At 33.9% G+C, this 20,163-nt stretch overlaps 2 protein-coding genes across 2 annotated transcripts; one reads left to right on the top strand and one right to left on the bottom strand.

Annotated features, from left to right (window-relative positions):
- Nucleotides 1–38: 38 nt before the first annotated feature.
- LOC100378466 (ruvB-like 1) lies at nt 39–8,136 on the bottom strand. The gene is made up of 9 exons (XM_002734614.4): nt 7,914–8,136; nt 6,855–7,074; nt 6,255–6,338; nt 5,916–6,073; nt 5,406–5,555; nt 4,226–4,488; nt 1,757–1,859; nt 1,369–1,460; nt 39–568 (listed from the first exon to the last, which is right to left on the bottom strand). The coding sequence occupies exons 1-9, from the start codon at nt 8,052–8,054 to the stop codon at nt 409–411; spliced, it is 1,371 nt and encodes a 456-aa protein (XP_002734660.1). The 5' UTR covers nt 8,055–8,136; the 3' UTR covers nt 39–408.
- Nucleotides 8,137–8,291: 155 nt separating this feature from the next.
- On the top strand, nt 8,292–19,855 carry LOC100376818 (coiled-coil domain-containing protein 146-like). The gene is made up of 15 exons (XM_006816303.3): nt 8,292–8,444; nt 9,202–9,387; nt 10,408–10,490; nt 10,646–10,855; nt 11,853–12,161; nt 14,189–14,416; nt 14,577–14,859; nt 15,277–15,536; nt 15,694–15,858; nt 16,224–16,448; nt 16,629–16,857; nt 17,532–17,660; nt 18,072–18,209; nt 18,338–18,586; nt 19,366–19,855. The coding sequence occupies exons 2-15, from the start codon at nt 9,232–9,234 to the stop codon at nt 19,567–19,569; spliced, it is 2,868 nt and encodes a 955-aa protein (XP_006816366.1). The 5' UTR covers nt 8,292–8,444; nt 9,202–9,231; the 3' UTR covers nt 19,570–19,855.
- Nucleotides 19,856–20,163: the final 308 nt, after the last annotated feature.

Genomic DNA, 20,163 nt, shown 5'->3' with positions numbered 1-20,163 from the left:
AATCTGTGATGTGATGTGAAAAGAAAAAAACATTTGAATAAAATATTTAAGAAAATTTTATTTCACATAAGATACATTGTAAGCATACAGATTTCCTTTTGTTTTGAAGAATGCCTTTGTACATAATATGTGTAATGAATCATAAAATTTGGATTTACTGTCAATGTTCACACAATTTTGTAAATCCACACAATAGTAAGGATATAAGTGTTTGGTTTTAATAGGCATGAAATGAACAAATGCGATGTTTTCAGTATAATCTAGCTTTTGCGATAGTCCAATGAGTTTGAGGTTTAACTCTTTAACTTTGCACTGAAGAAAATCATTCTGAATCAACTTAAATGTGCTGTTTAAGTTGAAACACCCCCCACCCCACCCCCCCACCCCCACACACACACACAATCGAGACTACTTCATAAATTTGTCGCCTTGTTCAGCTAATATTTTGGCTGATGACTTGGCATCATAGAATAATTCAGTAATCTCTTCAACGTCATCTTTGTTTATGCAATCTTTACCATTGATCTTGGCGAGTAGACTGGCTGGTGTCAACAACTGAATTGCATATCTGCAGAAGATCAGGGAAATAACACATTAGTTACATGTTAATGTAGAACAGGTGCATGGTGTTTGCAAATAGACTCGCTAAAAAAAATCTTTAATTAAACATGGCGGTTAGTTTGCACACAATTACTTCAATTTCTAATTACTTCTTTTCTAATAAGCCAATGAAAAGAATGGCCTTGTTTGTGTACGTACATAATGAGAGCAATCTTAACTAGGGTTTTGAAAACAAATAATTGTCACGAAATGACAAAACTCAAAGAAAACCAACCATAGGGTAAATGTAAGAATATTTCTATCGAATATGTATGGAAAACAATACTAATGTGGCGAATTTGTATTATAAAACAATATTTAAAAGAACTTGTGATTTCGAGTGACTTAGCGAAAACATAAATCTCAATGCTGGTGTACTGTGTCGTTTTTTTTTTTTTATTAAAGGCCAACATTTATGCACCATGGGATGGGTGGAGCTGAGTATTACCGTGTCCACTACAATAAATCCCATCATGCATTGCTGTTTTGGGAATGCACTAAACACAACTAACCTAGGACACATATGATGTTCAAAGTTCACTCAAACATAAAAAACAGACTAATCCTAATGAAAAATTGATTTTGTAGTATAGTATTGTAGTCCATCTTCAAGAAATCCCATGCGTGATTTGGTTATTTAACAACACCCTGACATGCTATCACAATTGAATCTACGAAACTACATGCTTCAAACAAAATATTGCCGACAGTTAAGATTGAGAAAAAAATAAATATATTAAAGTTGACGGATAGATAAAATTCAATCACCTTAATGTGCTTTTGGCACCAGTTACTCCAAGCAATGCCAGAGATTCATCATCTATCTGTAAACCTTCAGTCTGCGCTCGGATACGTATAATCTAGAATTAACAAAATAAATATTGTAGTTTGTGTAAATTTGGCATTTCAATATTATCATTGGTATTGCTGTTTGGCCAATGAATAACAACAGTGTTTTTGCCAGTTATGATAAGGTGAATAAATCTGCAAATTTGAATATATGCAAATGTTGAGTCCTGCATATTTGGCTGAAATGGTAACTGTGTATTTAAAGATTGTGAGCATGGTTGTAAAGAGTGTGAAGTGTGAAATGTGACATATGAAACACATTATTATGCAAATGATATTTGAGATGAAACTATACACATGCACTTACTTGAACCATTTCATCCTGTGAATAAGGTAGTGTTCTAATGATCATCACTCTGTCTAACAAATCTAACGGAATGCCATGTGGAGATGTTATGTCATCTGTGCCCCTGAAAAGACATGTGAACAAATATTAGAAAACATAGAACGAAGACAGTGATATTTATAGTGAACTTCAAATTTGAGAGAGCACCCATTTTCAAGGCTGTACTTTAAAAAATTATTGCATAAAGAAATTGTATACATAAAATCTGTATTTTTCGAAGGGCATCAAGACAAACTGATTGGACATCAGACCCTGCACAAAATATAGTATCCGCTGCATAGCACATAGTTTCTTTCAAATGATGTAATTTACACACGTTACATATGCTATACTGGACCCATGATGCAGGGACCTCCATCCCTCATAATACCAAATAAAAGTTTACTTTGAAAATAAGTTTTAAAAGATAATAAATCCTGATGATATCAAGTAGAGTCAGCAACTGCATATAAATTGAAAAGCTGATTCCTACATATGTTGTTGTTTTGGATATAATTAGGCACAGAGAAAAAGAAATGCTATTCTGATTACGGTAAACTGTTTTACAAAATTGATGCACACATTTTTTTTTTTTAATTTGTAATACTTTTATTTTAATTTGTCATGAAAATTGAATTTTTCATAAGTGTTTTTTTTTTTCGCTTAACTGCCATGAAACATGAACATTTATTTTCGCATTTATCACCCACATTCATACTTTTTTTGAGTGAGGCAACATTTCCTTACATTGAAGTCTGTTTCTCCTGACATTCATCAGTTTTTAGTGCTAATTGCAAGTGCATGTGCGAACCAGTCTACAAAACCTAATGCACATGTACCACACAATTTGAAGGCAGGGCAGACTGTAATCCTGATTTTCACTGTTGAGTAAACAGTCAATTAGCTTCAGTCTCTATCATGCAAAGCGAACACTCAGGTCCCTTAGATTCATACATAATACATCTTACAAAATCACTTGCAGCTCTACAAACAAGAGATACCAAGTGACAACCTCATACAAAAAAGATGACTAATTTTTAGATGACAAGAAAGAACACAGAATACAAAATAAGAATAATATAACAAGCAGCCTCTTGGCTGAGATAGCTCCGCTGTTAGCATTGCACATTTCAATTAAAGAACTGGAGATATCATTGGAAATGAACAATATGTATACATGTAGTATCCAGTGTTCGAAATTAACGTCGGTCCGTCGGCCTCACACCGACAGTGGGTGTAAAGGACCTAGAGCTGTGAAAAACCATCAGTCCTTGTGGCCGACCATAAATTTATATTTTAAAAAAATGTTCCATTTAGTATGATTGTAAGACCAAATATATAATAGATATCTATAGTAACTCCGGAATTGTTTCAAAATTGCGTTTTCTTGCACGTTTGATCAACAAATGGCATCACTCATCGACCTGGGCATACGAGTCATAATTCAAGCTCGCCGAATGATAGCGAAATGCGCCGAACGTGGGAACTGTAACAAACGATCTGATTGGATGTAGGCCGAACAAGCCTCCGATTCAAACCAATAGAATTCACGCATACATTTTATGTTCCGCCATCTTTGATTTGCATCGAACACGCTGGTATCAATAGTTGCAGAGTTACGTTTACATCGAAGTATGTGGCAATATTTAAACTGCCAGGAGCCTGCTGCTAAACGTGTGAAAACTAAACAAGAAAGGCATGACAAACAGCAAGAATACGAATGGTCTAGGCGTAAACCACGCACATTCCAAGTTAGCTGGCAGGCGAAGTTCAAAGACTGGTTACTTTTTGATAACAACAACAAGGTGATGTATTGCCTTGATCCTTGTAGAAGATGAGGCCGACGCCAATGATTGTGAACACGATGCAAAATGCATGTCAGATTCAGAGTCGGCCAGTGACCATGACAGTGTTTTTTCTGAAGATTTTGATGAGTTTAGTGACTATGAAAGAAATGACGATGACCTCATTGAGGCTGCAGATAATATATCTGATTAATTAGTAAATAAAGGTTTTACAATTGCAAGCTTGTATTATCCGTTTAGTCTTTGTTTAAATATCAGGGCCTAGAGTTAGCTAGAAGGACCTACAGTTTTAATTTGACATAGGTCCTTCTGGCCTGTTATGATTATCAGTTAATTTCGAACACTGGTAGTATCAAAGCAATCAGACTTGCTGTTTATAACAAAAAGTTGAAAATATCACTTTTTACTAAAAATGACAAAAATATTCACCAAAATTAGAGAATTAAAGATATCATCACGAAATGAACAAATCTAAGAGAGGTCTGCTCACGGTACATATACACCAAGTATCAAAGCAATAAGAATTGTAGTTTTCAAAAAGAAATCAAAAAAGTAAAAAGTTGACACGGACAACAACAGACAATCACTCATATGATAAGCTCTGCTCGACAAAGTCAACAGCAGAGCTAAAAAGAGAGTCTCTTACCTAATGGCACATTTACCTCTATTCGTCGCAAATACAACAATAGGAGCGAGTGAGGATTCTAATGCTCTATGTAGATAGGTAAAACATTCAATGTCTAACATATGAACTTCGTCAATAAATAGAACACCAGGAACTAACTCAGCTACGCCTTGGTCAATGTATTTATTAACTACTTTGTTGATTTCTTTTCTAAGTTTGTCTGTAATTTCTGTTTTCTTGGGTTTCATCAGCTGCCCCATCATTGACATTATGTCATGCCCTCCCTACAAGCAATTAATAAAATAGACGTCAATATATTAGATTCCTGAGCACCAGTTGTCATGTACTATGGTACTATTATTATATATCATGTTTTCACAAAATTGAACATGTACCACGGCTTTTAATAAAATGGTACAATACACAGGGGATGCGCCTTCACATCTTCCCATACAAGAAATGGTGAATTTTTAGTTCTCAATTTTTAAAAAAGAATGGGTGCGATTTCTATCAGCTTCTCAGGGATTTTTTTTAAACAAGGGAACAGGGGTGCAGCGCCCTCATGCCATGGCCATGCGCCCCCTCACCCTGGGGAGCAGATCTTCTGGCAATCATAAAATTCTGATTGACCAGGGATAACATGTGACCACAGTCTTCAACTGTGACCTGTCTGATAGTAATTTTGGCACCAAGGAAGCCATAGAATGCACCATTTTAACTTAGAATTATCAAAAACTCCACACCCTGGTAGGGAGAACCCTATCTCCTCCACTTGGTGGCGCTGCTGAATTGCAGTTTTCCCTCTTTCAGTTTTTTTCCTTGAAAAACTCCTGAGCTTCAAATACAGATTTCAAGCTACACGTTCAATTTTGTGCAAACAATGGTTTTGTCGTAGGTTAAATACATCGTAGGAAACCCACAAAACATGGAAACTGGGTTACATAAATCAAATGAGACCTGCATTACATATATCGCACAAGCCCCACAATACATACATCACATGAGACCCTTATCAAACGCCACGTCTGTGACAATTAAGTAAAAGTATACCGTATACTAAATATTTTTTAATTCCCTGAATATAATCTCTGTGGAAAATATACAATGTCACTGACATCATCAATCGATCACTCCACTATGAATAATCATTACATGACATAATTATCATTCAAAGCAGGAGATGTCATCAAGAATGACTTACCTGTGGTCTTGCATTGGCAACATCTAAATCATGTAAAGTGACATCTTGAATAACTTCCTTCTTTTTATGCACATCACCTTTTGGTAACGGTACGTACTCTTCTGCTTCTAAATCAAACTCTGTAGCAAATGTATCAGATCTGCCTTGTCTCTGTTCATGGCAAAGGAAGATGGCATTACAAACTTGACATTGAAGACAGTATTCAGTTGTAACGCTGTTAAAATTAGTTTGGAATAAATACAACAGCTATGGTATTGGCACAACACCCGCAAGTCTTGCCATAAACAAATGAACATCACTGAGCAGCTCTGTGGATCTGATTGTGACCGAGTTTTCACAATCTTAGGATGTCATCAAGTCACCGAATTGCATGTAGGATTAATATTGGAAATGACCAAAAATAGCTCCTGGCTCTAAACGCATCTAGGCCATATTTATGTGACACTTCTTTCAAATCAATTATTGCGTGTTAACACCAAACCAGCGAAAACGATCTAACATAATAACTACCTTAACAGCTCCACTGTTTGCTTCAATGTATATAACATCTCCCACTTCAACTTTTTCTTTTTGTAAACTCTCATAGATTGAAGGATCTAGTTTGAGCTGCTTTGTACCCTTGGCTGTCTTCAAACCAATGATCACATGGCTTACAGTCTTACCATAGCCTAGTGAGAAAAATAAACACAGTTTTGATATTTGTAGATGAACGAGTTCAGTTTTAATGCACTGTTTTTGTTGATACATATGTGATCATCTGTACAGCAAATGTGTAGACTTTAATGAACGTCGTTCCTATTTGGAGTATTTTTTATTAGCTAGTTGTATTGTGTTTTGTCGTTGTCTTACCTCCCATTGGATTTTCCGTTTCACAAGGAGTCAATTCAGTAACTTCCCCTTCATAGACTTCCTTCACTTCTTTGATTCGAAGGCCTGAAATATATGATTATAAAATAACTATTACAGATATTCACATGCATTTCTATTACAGCCTATAAACTCAATTCAATCATGATCTCAATTGATTAATAGTTAATTTTCAAAAACAAATTATTAAATTCATCTTATTGATTCATGTTGTTCCATGAAAAATGTTAAATTGTATCTTTTTAGTTTGTACCTGTACTGTAACTTTTAAGGATAACACAGGACAGAAATCCTTACGAAATCTTGACATTTGCACTATACTTATTGAGTTATGTTCACCATCATCTCTCTGTGAACTTTGTGCATGTGGCCACAGCACAAGACCACAACACACTAGAACAACACATCATACTGTCAACAATTTCAACAAAACATGAACTTAATTCTTTTACTCATGACATAAAAGTTAGTAAAGGACTGTGGCAAGAAGATAATTACTGCAGGATTCTGCGTTACTGCATATCATTCGTCTTGCATACTTTGTATAATCTACTATTGTCAAGAATGAAAAGAAAAAATTACCGATTGCTCTTCTGAAGTTCTCCATGAGCACCTCAGTTTTCTTTATCTCTGTTGAGAAAACTTCACTTCCCACCATTGGACAAAATGGCACTTTTGAACCCAACTCTTGAGCCATGGCAAGAGCCAGTGCGGTTTTTCCAGTACCAGGAGGACCAGCTAATAAAATAGCCCTACCAGCCATTTTTTTGGATTTGATGAGATCAACAACCACACCACCAGCCTGTAAATGAAAAACAACAAATTTACAATAACTCATAAATATAATTAAAGCTATACTGTAAACAATTTTATCACAATCAGCCATCTTGAAATCATATTCTGAATTTTGATTTTGTATTTTATGCAGTTCATAAGATAAATAATATTATTGATTACACAAAAGGTTTATAGACTTCTGCCAAATTACGACTACAAAAAAAATTAAAATTAAAAAATGTTATGGCACCCAGAAAGAGATTTTATAAGTACATGTAATTAGTAATATTTTGCTAAATATGACATCTGTCATTGTGTTGATTTCAAGCCTTTAATGAAAATAAGAGTGGAATACATGTATGACAAACAAATATTTTTTTTATTCATCACCACACACTACTATCGTCCACCCACAAAACCGTTTTTTTTTTTAGGGACTGTGGTTTCCCATGGTTACCATCTAGCAATTGCACCATCAATACAAAAGCAAGTGTCTGACACTCATAAAACTTTAAACAAGACCAAGTATGTAATTATATTTACCTCAGATAAAAGTCGTTGCTAGTCACAGTTCAATAATTTATAATGTCATGTTGGAAAGATATTGTTTATTAATATCCAAGATTCCAGAAACTTCTAGTGTTCAAAGTGCAAGTTTGAACATGGTGAACACCAAAGCGAAAGCGTTTCTGGTTTTTATTTATAAACATACATTGATTTTCTCGTTTTATTTAATTTTTATTTTAAGTAAAAGTGAAATATGTAGCGATGAAAAGATCACTGGAAAAATGGTTATTTTTAAGTTATAAGTCGCTAACAACACATGCGTTCCATACTAGGAAACACTAAGAATCATTACATTACCTCTCTTGCCAACTCTTGTCCAACGAGGCCGGCTGCTGCCTGCAAGGCCGCGCCACTTTCATCCAAACCCAAACCTTTCACATGGCTATGAGTTGCGATCCTCTGTGTCTTGGTAGTCGATTGAACCTCTTCAATTTTCATATTGACGCTAGATCACATGTACTATTACTCCGACAATTTAACCAGCTCAAAAATGGCGGATTTAGAGGAATTCCAATTTGTCATGCGCAGTAACCTTTACCTATAAATGTTTTGAAGAGGTCCAGCTTGTAAAACGCCTTTTCATTGGTTGTTCGCTGGAAACCGAGCAGTACGCAAAGTGGATCGTCCAATTAGAGCTATGTTTATAAAAACCCGTAACGAGTTCGTAGCTATTGGTAACTTCGTATTTACGTTTTGGTAAGCCATTTTTGGACACTCTTTTATACATTTCTGTTGTATTTCATCAAAATTCAGCAACATCAGGGCTATAATAGCCCACACACAGTTAGAGAAGATCATTAGCTAATGGCATATTTGCAAATATAATCTGTAAGTATACGATCTATTGGAATATTGTGTGGTTACAGACACCGAACGATCGGAACTTCGTATGGAATCGATAGAGCTGGACGTCTATACAGTCGCCCACAGGTCACTAAATCGAGATTTATTGCTAAAACTCTGCCGATCATATGAAAATAGCATCAGCGGACACCATGTGTTGTATTATGTGGTAATGTTTTTTTTGGATTAAGAAGCCATTTTATGATTATAGGTGTGCAAGTAAATCGTTTAGTTTTACGTTCATATTCTTGTCCAAGTTCAATCTTTCATGGCAGTAGCTCCGTCTGTCATTGTGGAGGTGATTGTTTTTTTCGGGACCTTGTCGGTACCCCAAACACACCGTTGTGTTGGAATGCCGTGAAGTTCTAACGTGAATACCACCCCTATGTCAAAACATGGACGTACATGGTCAAAATAATCAGTATCATTATGAATGTTGTAATACATATGTAGTACGATTGTCTTTGCTCCCACATAATAATACCAAATAATTATATTATTTACTAGTACTTAGACACGTGAAGGCTGCCTGTGTGTTCGCAGCGCTATCATGGTGGAGGTATTTTATTATTAGGATAAAATTTTTAAAATTAGGTTTTTCTATTTGATAATAACATATATATTGTGTAGTTCTTTCATTTGTGTCTTCACTGAATATCTTTCATTGAATAGGGTTCCAGAAAAACCTAATCTAACATAAAAAAAAAAAAAAAAATATATAAATTACTTTGTTCCTTTGTAGATTGAATAACTATACAACAACATCTTCAATATGAGTGCTGAACACAGTGGAGATGAGGGTGAAACCGAACCACGTGAAGTTGTGCCATATGAGGCACCAATTACACCGGCTGCGCCTAAAGTTGTTCTGCAAGAAGAAAGTCAAGTTGAAGTGTCAGCAAGTCCAGCTTTCCAATGCCTTGATGAGGTATGTATTCTTCATGTTGTTAACAAATATTCTGAGCTTCAATAGTTACCAATCTCCTTTGAAATATTCGAAACCTCTGTCAAACCATTTATTTTCACTGACATTTAATTTCACTATTTTGATGTTTTGAGCATAGAAGTAAAGTAGGATGTGATCGTATGCTATCGATAAAGAGCCATTGCTCAAAACGTCTAGAAATGTTATTAGTTACTTAGGACAACGATTACCAAATATTATCTACTATATATCATATTTATCGGTCTGTTTGTAGAGCTGGTTGATTTGAGTGTCAACTAGCTCTATGAATGAGTGATATCAGATGATAACCTTTCCATCGCACGGCCAACTCATAATACTGTACACTTTATTTTCGCTTGGAATTAATTTTCGCTATTTTCGCTGAAGGAATGATTCAGTGAAAATAAAATCCAGCGAATAAACCTTTTTTTCTATATTTTATATTCAAATCGTCAAAAATCAGTGAAATAAATTCCATACAAAACACCTAAGAAGTGTTTTCAGTGAAAATTAATTTCAGCTAAAATAAAGTATTTTACAGTATTACAGAACTATGTTCATAATACGCTAATTTATGCTAATAAGGAGTGATGTCGAAGGAAGTTTTATCTACAAAAAACAATGATAAAACATTTTGTAAAAAGTTGCCTAAAATGAAAAGGATAATTAATATGTGGATAATATTTGGCAAATGTCTACTTTCCATGACAATCTGAGACTGTATCCCAGTTATCAAAATATGCATGAACATGATTAAAAAGTCTGCTTCAGGTTTTAGGCTCTGTAATTCTGATAGTCATCAAAACTGATAATAATACTATGAACTTGTTTAAATTGTGAAGGAATTACCTGACTATTTTTACAGGCACTAAAGCAGTCAGGTGGGGCATCTAAGGCAATGCTCGTTTTGGCCCTTCAAATCTCCTGCTACTTTGCATGTATGTAACCATAGACATTATAAATAAAATAAACTGATTATTGCATATTTTCTTTATTTTTTAGCTTTTTAAAGAAGGTCGTCTAACTGGTACAAAAGTTGCTTTATTGAAATCCAAATATACTGAGTTGTATAAGACCTTAGCCAAGTGAGTGGATTTATTAAAATATAGAATGTCAGTATCAAGTACCTGCTACATCAATTAACATAATGAAGGAAAAAGTACTCATTTTATTTGTAATTAAACTAGGAATAGTCAAGAAAGAACTACTGGAATTATTTCACTGTTTATTATCTTTACAGAACTCGCGACTCAGAATCAACGTTGCTTCAGGAAGCCAAGGACTTTACTGCTGAACTTGAAAGGCAAAGATTGGAACTAGAAAAGGCTGACAACTTCCCTGAAAGCTCTAATACAGAAGTCACAAAACTTAGAACCCAACTACTCAAACATAGGAATGAATATGATGAAACCGAGGAGAGAAATTTCCAGTATGATTTTCAAATTGAAAGGTGAGGTATTACATTAATTATTCTGCAGTATTTGAAAGTTAAATCTTGAACAACCTCCAAAATAACTGTGTTCGGACACAATCCTTATATTAATGGAGGATCCATGAATCACTGTGAGCCGTATTTCAATAATATCTTTGACGAATTTATCGTTCAGTGTACACTTTAACAACCCCTAAAATAACTGTGTTCAGACACAATCCTTATATTAATGGAAGATCCCTAATTCACTTATACAATGAGCCGAAGGGGGTTGTAACATTCTAAACGCCATCAAACAAAATGATATTGCTTGTTATATTGATATATAGAACAGTATAAAAAGTGGGAGATCAATCAAATTCATGTATTAATATAGCATGATGTGTGGACATAGCTAATGTAATTCTATAGATATGTGTAGTTTTTTACTATTACTTTGTTAGTGAAAATGCTTTACAATGTTTAACCTGTTTTTGTCCTATAACAACTAAATCAGAACTATGAATCATATACTAATTTATGCTAATTATTTAATATGGAATAATAATGTGAGGTTATTATGAGGATACCTCAATGTATGCATGAAGACAGTACAGCGAGAGTATCGATTGTCGCGTAGCGAAGGTCGATGTGACCGGTGTACTGTCTGAGTGCATACTTTGAGGTATCCTCGTAATAACCTTATTATTATACATCTTTTCCTTCCAAGGATACATCATGGGAATGGCGAAATCCAAAAAGTTTAGAACAGAATCAGCGAACTTCTTTGTGTGGAGTCTGGTCAAACTCAAATGTTTTTTTATTATTAGAGTAGGCGCGTAATCATTCCATATTTGGAATTCGCATTTCCTAATATGGTGGGATGAAAATACCCCATAAAATACTGCAAAATTATGACACGATGTAACTTTGCATTACGGTGACAGATGTATAATAATATTGAATATTACAACATTGACACAAATATATGCTTAGTGAAGCAACTTTAATGTAAATAAAATATTGTTGTTTGCAGTTTACAAGAAGAGAATAAGATGCTGGAAAGGGAATACTCACGTATGCCCAAGAAAGAAGAAATTGATAAGCAGACAAAAGAACTTGAAAAGAACATAAAAGAGCTAAAAGTAGAAATAGCGCAAAGACAGCTGGAAGCAAAAAACTTGAGGGAAGAGTTAGAAAACAAAAATAGAGTAGTTGATGTTGAGGTAAAAGAACTTGAAAAAGAGATTGAAAAACAGGAGAATTTGAAAGGTGAACTTGTGTCTGTGCAGACGTTACCAGGGCAGTATATTAAAGAAATGGATCGGATGAACAAACATAGGAAGTAAGTTTTGGACGTCGCACATTGCGTTACACATTGTGTGAAACCATTCGTTTTCACTGGAATACAATTTCACTATTTTTATATTTTAAGTAATTTCACTGGATTTTAAGTCCTTGAACTTGGCAGAAAAACAATGTGTTCTATACGTTCAGCAAATTTTACTTATCTGTGAAAATAGCAAATTTAAAAACCAATGAATTAATTAATGTATTTACAGTATCATGTAAATCAGTATCCATCAAAAAATGCAAATATTTATGCTTGTTTTTGTTGCCCTTTCACACTGGGATCATTCCTATGAAACTCAAACGATTCTTAGGACTATTACGGTATGTAATTTCTTTAATGGTATGAATATGTATGGAATAAATTTGGGTCATCAGACAATTTTTCAAGATACGAAAGTCAAAAATATTATGGAAATCGGTCAAAATTGGCATTTCTACACTGGTTTCCATAGTGGGATTATCTCTTCATATCTCAAAATTTTGCTCTGTGACATAATATGAAAAAGTCATATATCATATGACTTTTGCTGGATAATAATAGTATAGTATAGTAATTAATTGCACATCTGTGATTCAACACGGACCAGCTTTCCATAGAATTGATCAACAAACAGTACCGTAAAAATTTCTAAATCTTGGTGTTCAAAAAAAAGATTTAAATTTGTTTCCTTAAATTCATACTTTTATGCAAAACATATCACAAAAATCATTATTGTCAACGAATTAAAAAAATATGTTGTAAAATGTGACATCCTTTGATGTATTCATCACTTCTACAGAATTTCAACAAAACATGGACGTCAATCTTTTTTACTGACATGAACAAAACTTGAGTGGCAAGAAAAAAAATGCACATAGGATTATTAGAAAGCATTGCTCTGACAGTGTCATGTTGTTGAAAAGTTGAAAGTTTATCGCTACCATATATGGATGTGACATGTCAAGAGTTACCCAATTCATATGATTGGATTGCTGCTTTACACTGTCGTTGCCTATGTTAAATTCTCTCTGATGATGTTGATTTTTATCTTATTAATTTGCACTCTTGAAATAACAATTATTTTACTACTGCATTAGTTTTCATAGTAATTGTTATTGCAGCACAATCCACAGTTGCTGGTGGGTGGCCTAATTTGCATTTGAATTTGCATACAATATTCTAGCATTTGTATTCGTGAAAATGTCAAGCTATATACACACTGACTACAGTTATAGATAGTTATTCACTATTTTTTTGTCTTTTCTTTAATTGAAACTTGTTTACAAATTACAACTTTTAGAAAAACAAACAAATGAAAATTATAATTTGCATATTAATAGTTTATGCAATGCTTGGTTTGATGCTGGTGATTTATACGTTCTCAAAATATTCTGCGGTCATGGAATGCAGTGTGTTTGATTTGTAAAGAACAAGTACAAAAACTGGTTGCTTTGTATATTGTAGAAAATATGATGATTTGTCAAAATGAAATAACCACAACATTTTTTTGACATTTTTGGCATCAGTACAGAACATACATTTGCTACGACATGTTGTGTTGAACTTTTAACCAGTTTGCCATCCTAGATTGTACAAACTATAAATATCTTTTAAAGGAAGACATTTTATTAGAACAATACAATTCAACGTGACACACTTACTGTTTCAGTTGATTACTAGTGGCAAGTAATTTTAGCCAATAATTCACTTGATTTCTTTATTTTAACCAATGACTATTGATTCATTGGTTATTAATTCATACTACTATATGGGAGAAAAAAAAGGATTGACATTTAAGAACAACAAACACATTTTTCACTTAATAATAAGCAGTGAACCAGATCATTTCTTTTTACATTGAAGACAATTTCTCTCTGTCATAAGTAGATGTGAACACTGTCAGTTTTACATGTACCAGTGGATGATGCATACAGTGAATATACGATAGTATTCATGTTATACTTTATATATGCCATGCTGTTTGTATGAATAATCAAGACATTAAACATAACTTGTCTACACTTGTTATTGGTTTGTAGTGAAGTAGACAAGAAACTGACAGAGCTAAATGAACAGTATACAGAACTTAAAACAGCATTACAGATGTATGACACTAAACAAACTACTTTGGAAGATGACAAATTTGACATGGAACAAGAGCTGGAGAAGCAGAGGGGAAAAGTGGAAGCACAACAACGTGAATTTGATGGTCTGATGAAAGATTATGAATATGCCAAGGAAAGAGAGGCAGTCTACTTAGGTGACAGGTATGTGATTTCATGATTTATCTTTTTAATAATGCATGGATCTGTAACTTTGGAATACCGAATAATTTGAATAGCAGATGTGATGACCAGGGCTTGAAATTTCCGGAGGCCACAAAGGCATTTGTTTTGATACCCTGTCTGTCTTTTTTTGTTTTGATAGAGCTACTCTGGATCTCAGTCTTAGACACATTCACCTTGAAAAGAAAAACCAACATGATCTTCACGCAAGGAAACAGAGAGAGAGGGATCGTGACTTGAGAAATCATAAGAAAACTGATCTGCAGCTGAAAGTGGCGCTGGAAAATTTGCTGCACACGCAGTCAGTGCATGATAAAGTCAAATCACAAGCAGATGCCGCTCCAAAAGATGATGGGGCACTATTTGACAAAAGGAAAGAATTGCAAAGAGAAGTTGATTCTACTAAGAGAATGCTTGCTCAACAGGTAAGGTCGATTGCAGTATACTTGGTTGTATTGTTTCGTTTATGCACACTTTTAATCTAATTTGACTGTGAAGACATAAAAATAATCTGATAGCTGTGTTGTGTTTTCACAAAAAGATGCAAACCGAGTTTGTATAATATTTAGAAATGTTGGTGACAGATACATCTGATTTATACCGGTATAATCATACCATAGTAGCCAGCTGATAAATGTCGCCGGGCATTTTTTTTTCAAATAATTTACTGAATTGAATTATTTGTTAATATTGATATCTTACTCTACAGGGCTTGCAGTCACTCACAACTAGCAATTTGACAATCTTGTGAATTATTTGTTTTTCATTTCACTTTGTGACAATCCAGAGATATGTTGCAAGTATGGTGCTTTTGTTTATTATATCTTTTCTTCTTGCCGCAGAACTCGCTCACTGCAGTGGAACAAGTCAAAGTGGAACAGAGCATTGCTGAAGAAGAGAGACTTCTGTATGAGCAGAGTGATCTCAGAATAGAGGTAGTGGAATTGACAAGATTGGCTGCAATCAAGGCTGATGAAAGAGAACAAAAAGCCAGGGATTTCATGCGAGCTGAGCTTAGATTCCATAGGGCAATAGAGGACTTAAAAACTAAAAAACTATCAATATTAGACAATAAGAAGAAATATAAAGAAATGACAGTAAGGTGTGTAGAAATATGCAGATATTAAAAAGAAAATTTTAGCATAATTGGCTCAGTGCATGAATGTCCAACAATCTTTTATACCTTCTGTTGAACTGGCTGGCTAAAATAAAACTGGACAGTAAATACACACAGACTTTTCTTATTATTGTTTATACAGACTTAAGGAGTTTGCTAAGATGTATGATGTCATTAAAAATGAAAGGAACAAGTGTGTCAACCTAATACAAACCAGTACGCAAAAAGCTGCAGAGATGAGAGAGAAAATAAAAATCCTGCAGAATGAAATAGAGATCCTGAGAACATCAAGTAACTCAAAAGAAAGGTTAGTTTAAAAGTATAGTTCCACTTCTGTGACATCTGAATGATGTATATGGGTGAAGGCAATATTATTCAAATCAACATCTGTGTTCTCAAAAACATTCTTTCAACTGACTTTGTATCCCCCATTTATGTCATAGAGTTTCTTTGTTTACACCATTTGCATTTAAAGTAATTTGAAGCAATTTAGCACATGAATTTAGTGTAAACAATGTATTTTATACATGTTGTTTACGTCGATAAAGGTTCCATATCGAACACAACGTGGAGCGACAAATGCTGCGTTTTAATGTTTTGCAAGTATGATGTAGCTGAAACAAATGTAATTTAGCCTAAAGTCTAATCTATTTTTGATTTTGCATTCCCTAGGCAGTTACAGAAGGCACGACTGAAGCATGTGAATGCAGTGGTAATAAGAGACCAGTTAAGGAATGAGTTTGCTAAGCAGAACAGGCTGGAAGCCGAGAATAAAGAGAAACGAAATCAACAGAGAATGGATATAAATAAGCTTAACCAGATGATAAACCAAGCTGAGGAACAAATGGTGAAACTTAAGAAAAGATATGAAACTGCCGTACAACATAGAAATGATAGGTAGGTGTCATCTTACACCATTGCAATGCATATTCATGTAAGCTAGGTTCCGTATATAATATGGGACAAACATATATGTATAATAAACATGACTTTATAAAGATAGATTGTATTATGATAACCTGAACCCCTGTATAGCATTGCAGCTTGAGAATAACCCTTTAATTACATTTTTCACAGAGGTGTACAACTCATAGAAAGAAACGAGGAAGTTTGCATATTCTATGAGAAAGTCAATATCCAGGATGATATGATCCGCAAAGGTGATATGGAATTACAATCAAGAGAAGAAGAAATTCGTTTTATCAAGATGAATTTAGCAGAGGAGAAAAGAGCAATACATCTTTTATGGAAGTCTCTTCCCAATAAAAGATCTTTGGATAATGATCTTGTTACACTACAGATTCAGGTACGTACAATGTCTGTGTGCTGTTTCTTTTTTATTCAGTAAATACCAGTGCAGATAAAACATACCATATTTGTTGTATATGCGATATATTACCATATCTATATACATTATGATATAAATCTCAACTGCATGAGATATGAGATTACATCCAGATGTAATTGAATCATGTTTGGAGTATATCCTAAATATATGTCAATTATACTGTACAGTACAAAATACATACCAGTAGTACAAGTAGATAGATTCTTTGTTTAAGATTGATTGTTCTGCTCTCCATAAATGGTTCCATCTTTTTTGTCATTGTGAAACTGATAATTGAGACCTGATAAAATACCGCATAAAATAGTTGGTATAACAAACAAACAAGGAAATCAGTAGGATCGCCAATCTGTGACAATGTGTCACTAAATAGATACATCAGGAGATGTTCATTCAAGACATTCACCAAGTTGTGATTGTCATTAATCTTTACTCAATATATCAGATTGATATATAATTTTGACTCATCTCAGCTGAAGTCAAAGTAACAATAAGTATATAATTACATCACACTTTACTAAATAATGTTTGTATTTTATTGTCTACTTTCCTATTAGAAACACTATTTTCATTTCTGTATTTGTAATTTACCAAATGTGTAATCAAATTTATGTATTTATTCGTTTGTGTTGCAGCTGTCACAGTGTCAAGATCGCATGGCTGAACTTGAAAGAGAACTAGAGAATCCTTACAATGAGGATAGAGTTAGACTGTTGGAAGGAAAAGATCTTACTCCACATGATCTCAACAACAAAATTGAAGAAGTAAGAACATTTTGCTGTGGTCAGACATCAGATGGCATGTTAATTCATGCAAGATTGATTTTCTTTGTAGAACTCTTGATAGGTGATTTTCCTCTCACTGCGTGATATTGCGTAATGTGGGAAAAACACAGATCGACAGTCTGTCAGAAGAATCAAATGATTTGATTTTGAATTAGAATTAGAAAATGGTCCAAATTCCTATCTTCTGAGAGGAATATTGCATTGAGATATCCTTCATCTAAATTGACCATCATCAAATGTGTATAGCACATTATTAAGCATGGAATGACCCAGGGAATAGTTTTGCATTTGTTGAATCCAATTCACGTTTAATTTCACTCGTAATGCAGGATCTTGCAATTAGCTGAAAATAAGAATTCATTTGTCTATTCATGTTGTTGTATTCCTCAGCTTGAAATCAGGTTATCAGATAAAGAAGAACAACTCTTGGAGAAGGACCTAGTGTTTGAACAAGTTACCAGACTATCTGAAAGGGTTCGAAACAAAGCAGAATCTGGCAAGCTTGATACACTGAACTTAGCCAAAAAGGTAGTTCTGTAGTTCATTATACTGTTTATACTATCTGTTTGCACTACAGCAACATATATTTAAAGCTTTTGCTTTGTGACATTCACATTATATTTTGTATGTAAGTTTATTTCTCATTTGCTTGCAAGGTTAATGAATTCCAAGCGAAGATCAAGGAAGTAACTCGAAAGATGATGGCAAAAGTTTCGGAACTCTCCATGAATCAGGCTCAGGCTATGAAAATGCAGCAAGATTTGAAGTCTAATGAAGCAATTCTTGAGCAAGCTTACATTCGCATGGAGCAAGGAGAAGCACCAACTGAGGAAGCAGCGATAGAATGGGAAAAGATGATTAGGGATGAAATGCGAAGAGGACGAGAAAGAGAGTATAGAAGAATGGTTAGTGTTGTCTCAGCTATTTACTAATTGGTTTTGTACAATGACTTTGAGAGAAAACAGGGATTATTGTTGATGTCTTGTCGCTGCCATTTTCTCACATAAGGATGGACCAATTTTGTTCTAACTTGCACTCATATGAATACATATGAATTTCCATTGTAAACAGATTCAAGATTTTTGTTATAACATTCCCTATACGACTTGTATTAACAGGTTGGGTATGTTATTGATAATTGAACCCGTCAACAACTTGGATATGTCTGGACTGATTTATTTTTTCAAAATTCGTCTTCCAACTTTACATAAATGTACATACACTAGGTTGCTGATGCATTTTGCTCTTCATGGTCAGATACAATACATCTGACTGCTAATCAGTTTTATCATAACATTTATCAAATCTTACTTTACATCTGCATATTACTAGTATTTAATTGCATGGATATTAATGAGGTGACTGTGTATATTTCATTCAAATTTCCGATAGAGACCAAACTTATGCAAATTATTTTTTCATGATTCTATTCAGTATGTATGGCCAACTGGTGGCCATTATGCTTTTTTTATTGTGGCCTTATTAAATTGCAATTAAATACTAGTAATATCGTTTAAAGTTGACATACAATGTTTAAAACTTTTAATACTAGTCATATAAATTGCAAATGTCCCTAAATCCCTGATTTTATACATTGTATATCATGGTGATCTGTCAAATTGCAGCTGATATAAAATAAAGTATATAATACTGATATCATTGTGTTTTTTTTATTCACCTACAGACGGAAGAAGAAGAAGAACAATACACTTTAGCTGGTGGCATGACAACAACTGCTGAGCCAAGACCCAATGCTTATATACCTGATGATGACTCTGAGCTTCCTGTACCTAGACCATACGGTTCCAATGCACCATTCAAACCCCAAGATGCTGGTTCAAGTATGAGACACATCAGGAAACCTGTAGTGAAACCTATTGAAATTTAAACAATTTCTAAAATGAAAACATTGCAATTTCTACACTGTTTTATTATTACAACTGACATATACCAGTTTTGATAATACATGTTTGCTACGTTTATGTATTAAAAGAGGGAATAATAATGATTTTTTTGTTTTTTTTCAAATAAATGTACAGGATAAACAAATTGAATGAAATGATCTCTTTCTGTAAATATTGTAGATTTTTTTAAAAACATTTGGCTGATTTGAACTTACTTGCCCAATTGTTCAAGTTAATTGTGTGAATAAATCATGCAGGATATTTATGTGACTTTGTAGTACTTTGCGTTTATAATGATCACGAAACCAGTATACCATTCAGCAATGGATATGGAAACAGAATCCAGTGTTATTTATTTAAAGCTTATACTACTTTTGTGCATCATTGATATGGCTATACATTCCTTTCCATTAACCTAGACAACCAATAACGTGGTATTGATATGATGATTGTATTCATATAAAGATATGGCTGATTAATGTTTCATCGTGATTGTTAATTGACCATACCTCCCAACTAAACATGTGCAAAGTTTGGAGTTTTTCAAAGATGGTCAAGGGTGAGGTTTAAAGTACAGC

This window comes from Saccoglossus kowalevskii, chromosome 3, assembly GCF_978046115.1.
Source record: "Saccoglossus kowalevskii chromosome 3, keSacKowa6.1, whole genome shotgun sequence".
Lineage (NCBI taxonomy): Eukaryota > Metazoa > Hemichordata > Enteropneusta > Harrimaniidae > Saccoglossus > Saccoglossus kowalevskii.
Note: the sequence above shows the minus strand (reverse complement) of the source record. Positions and strands in the feature narration are given on the sequence as shown.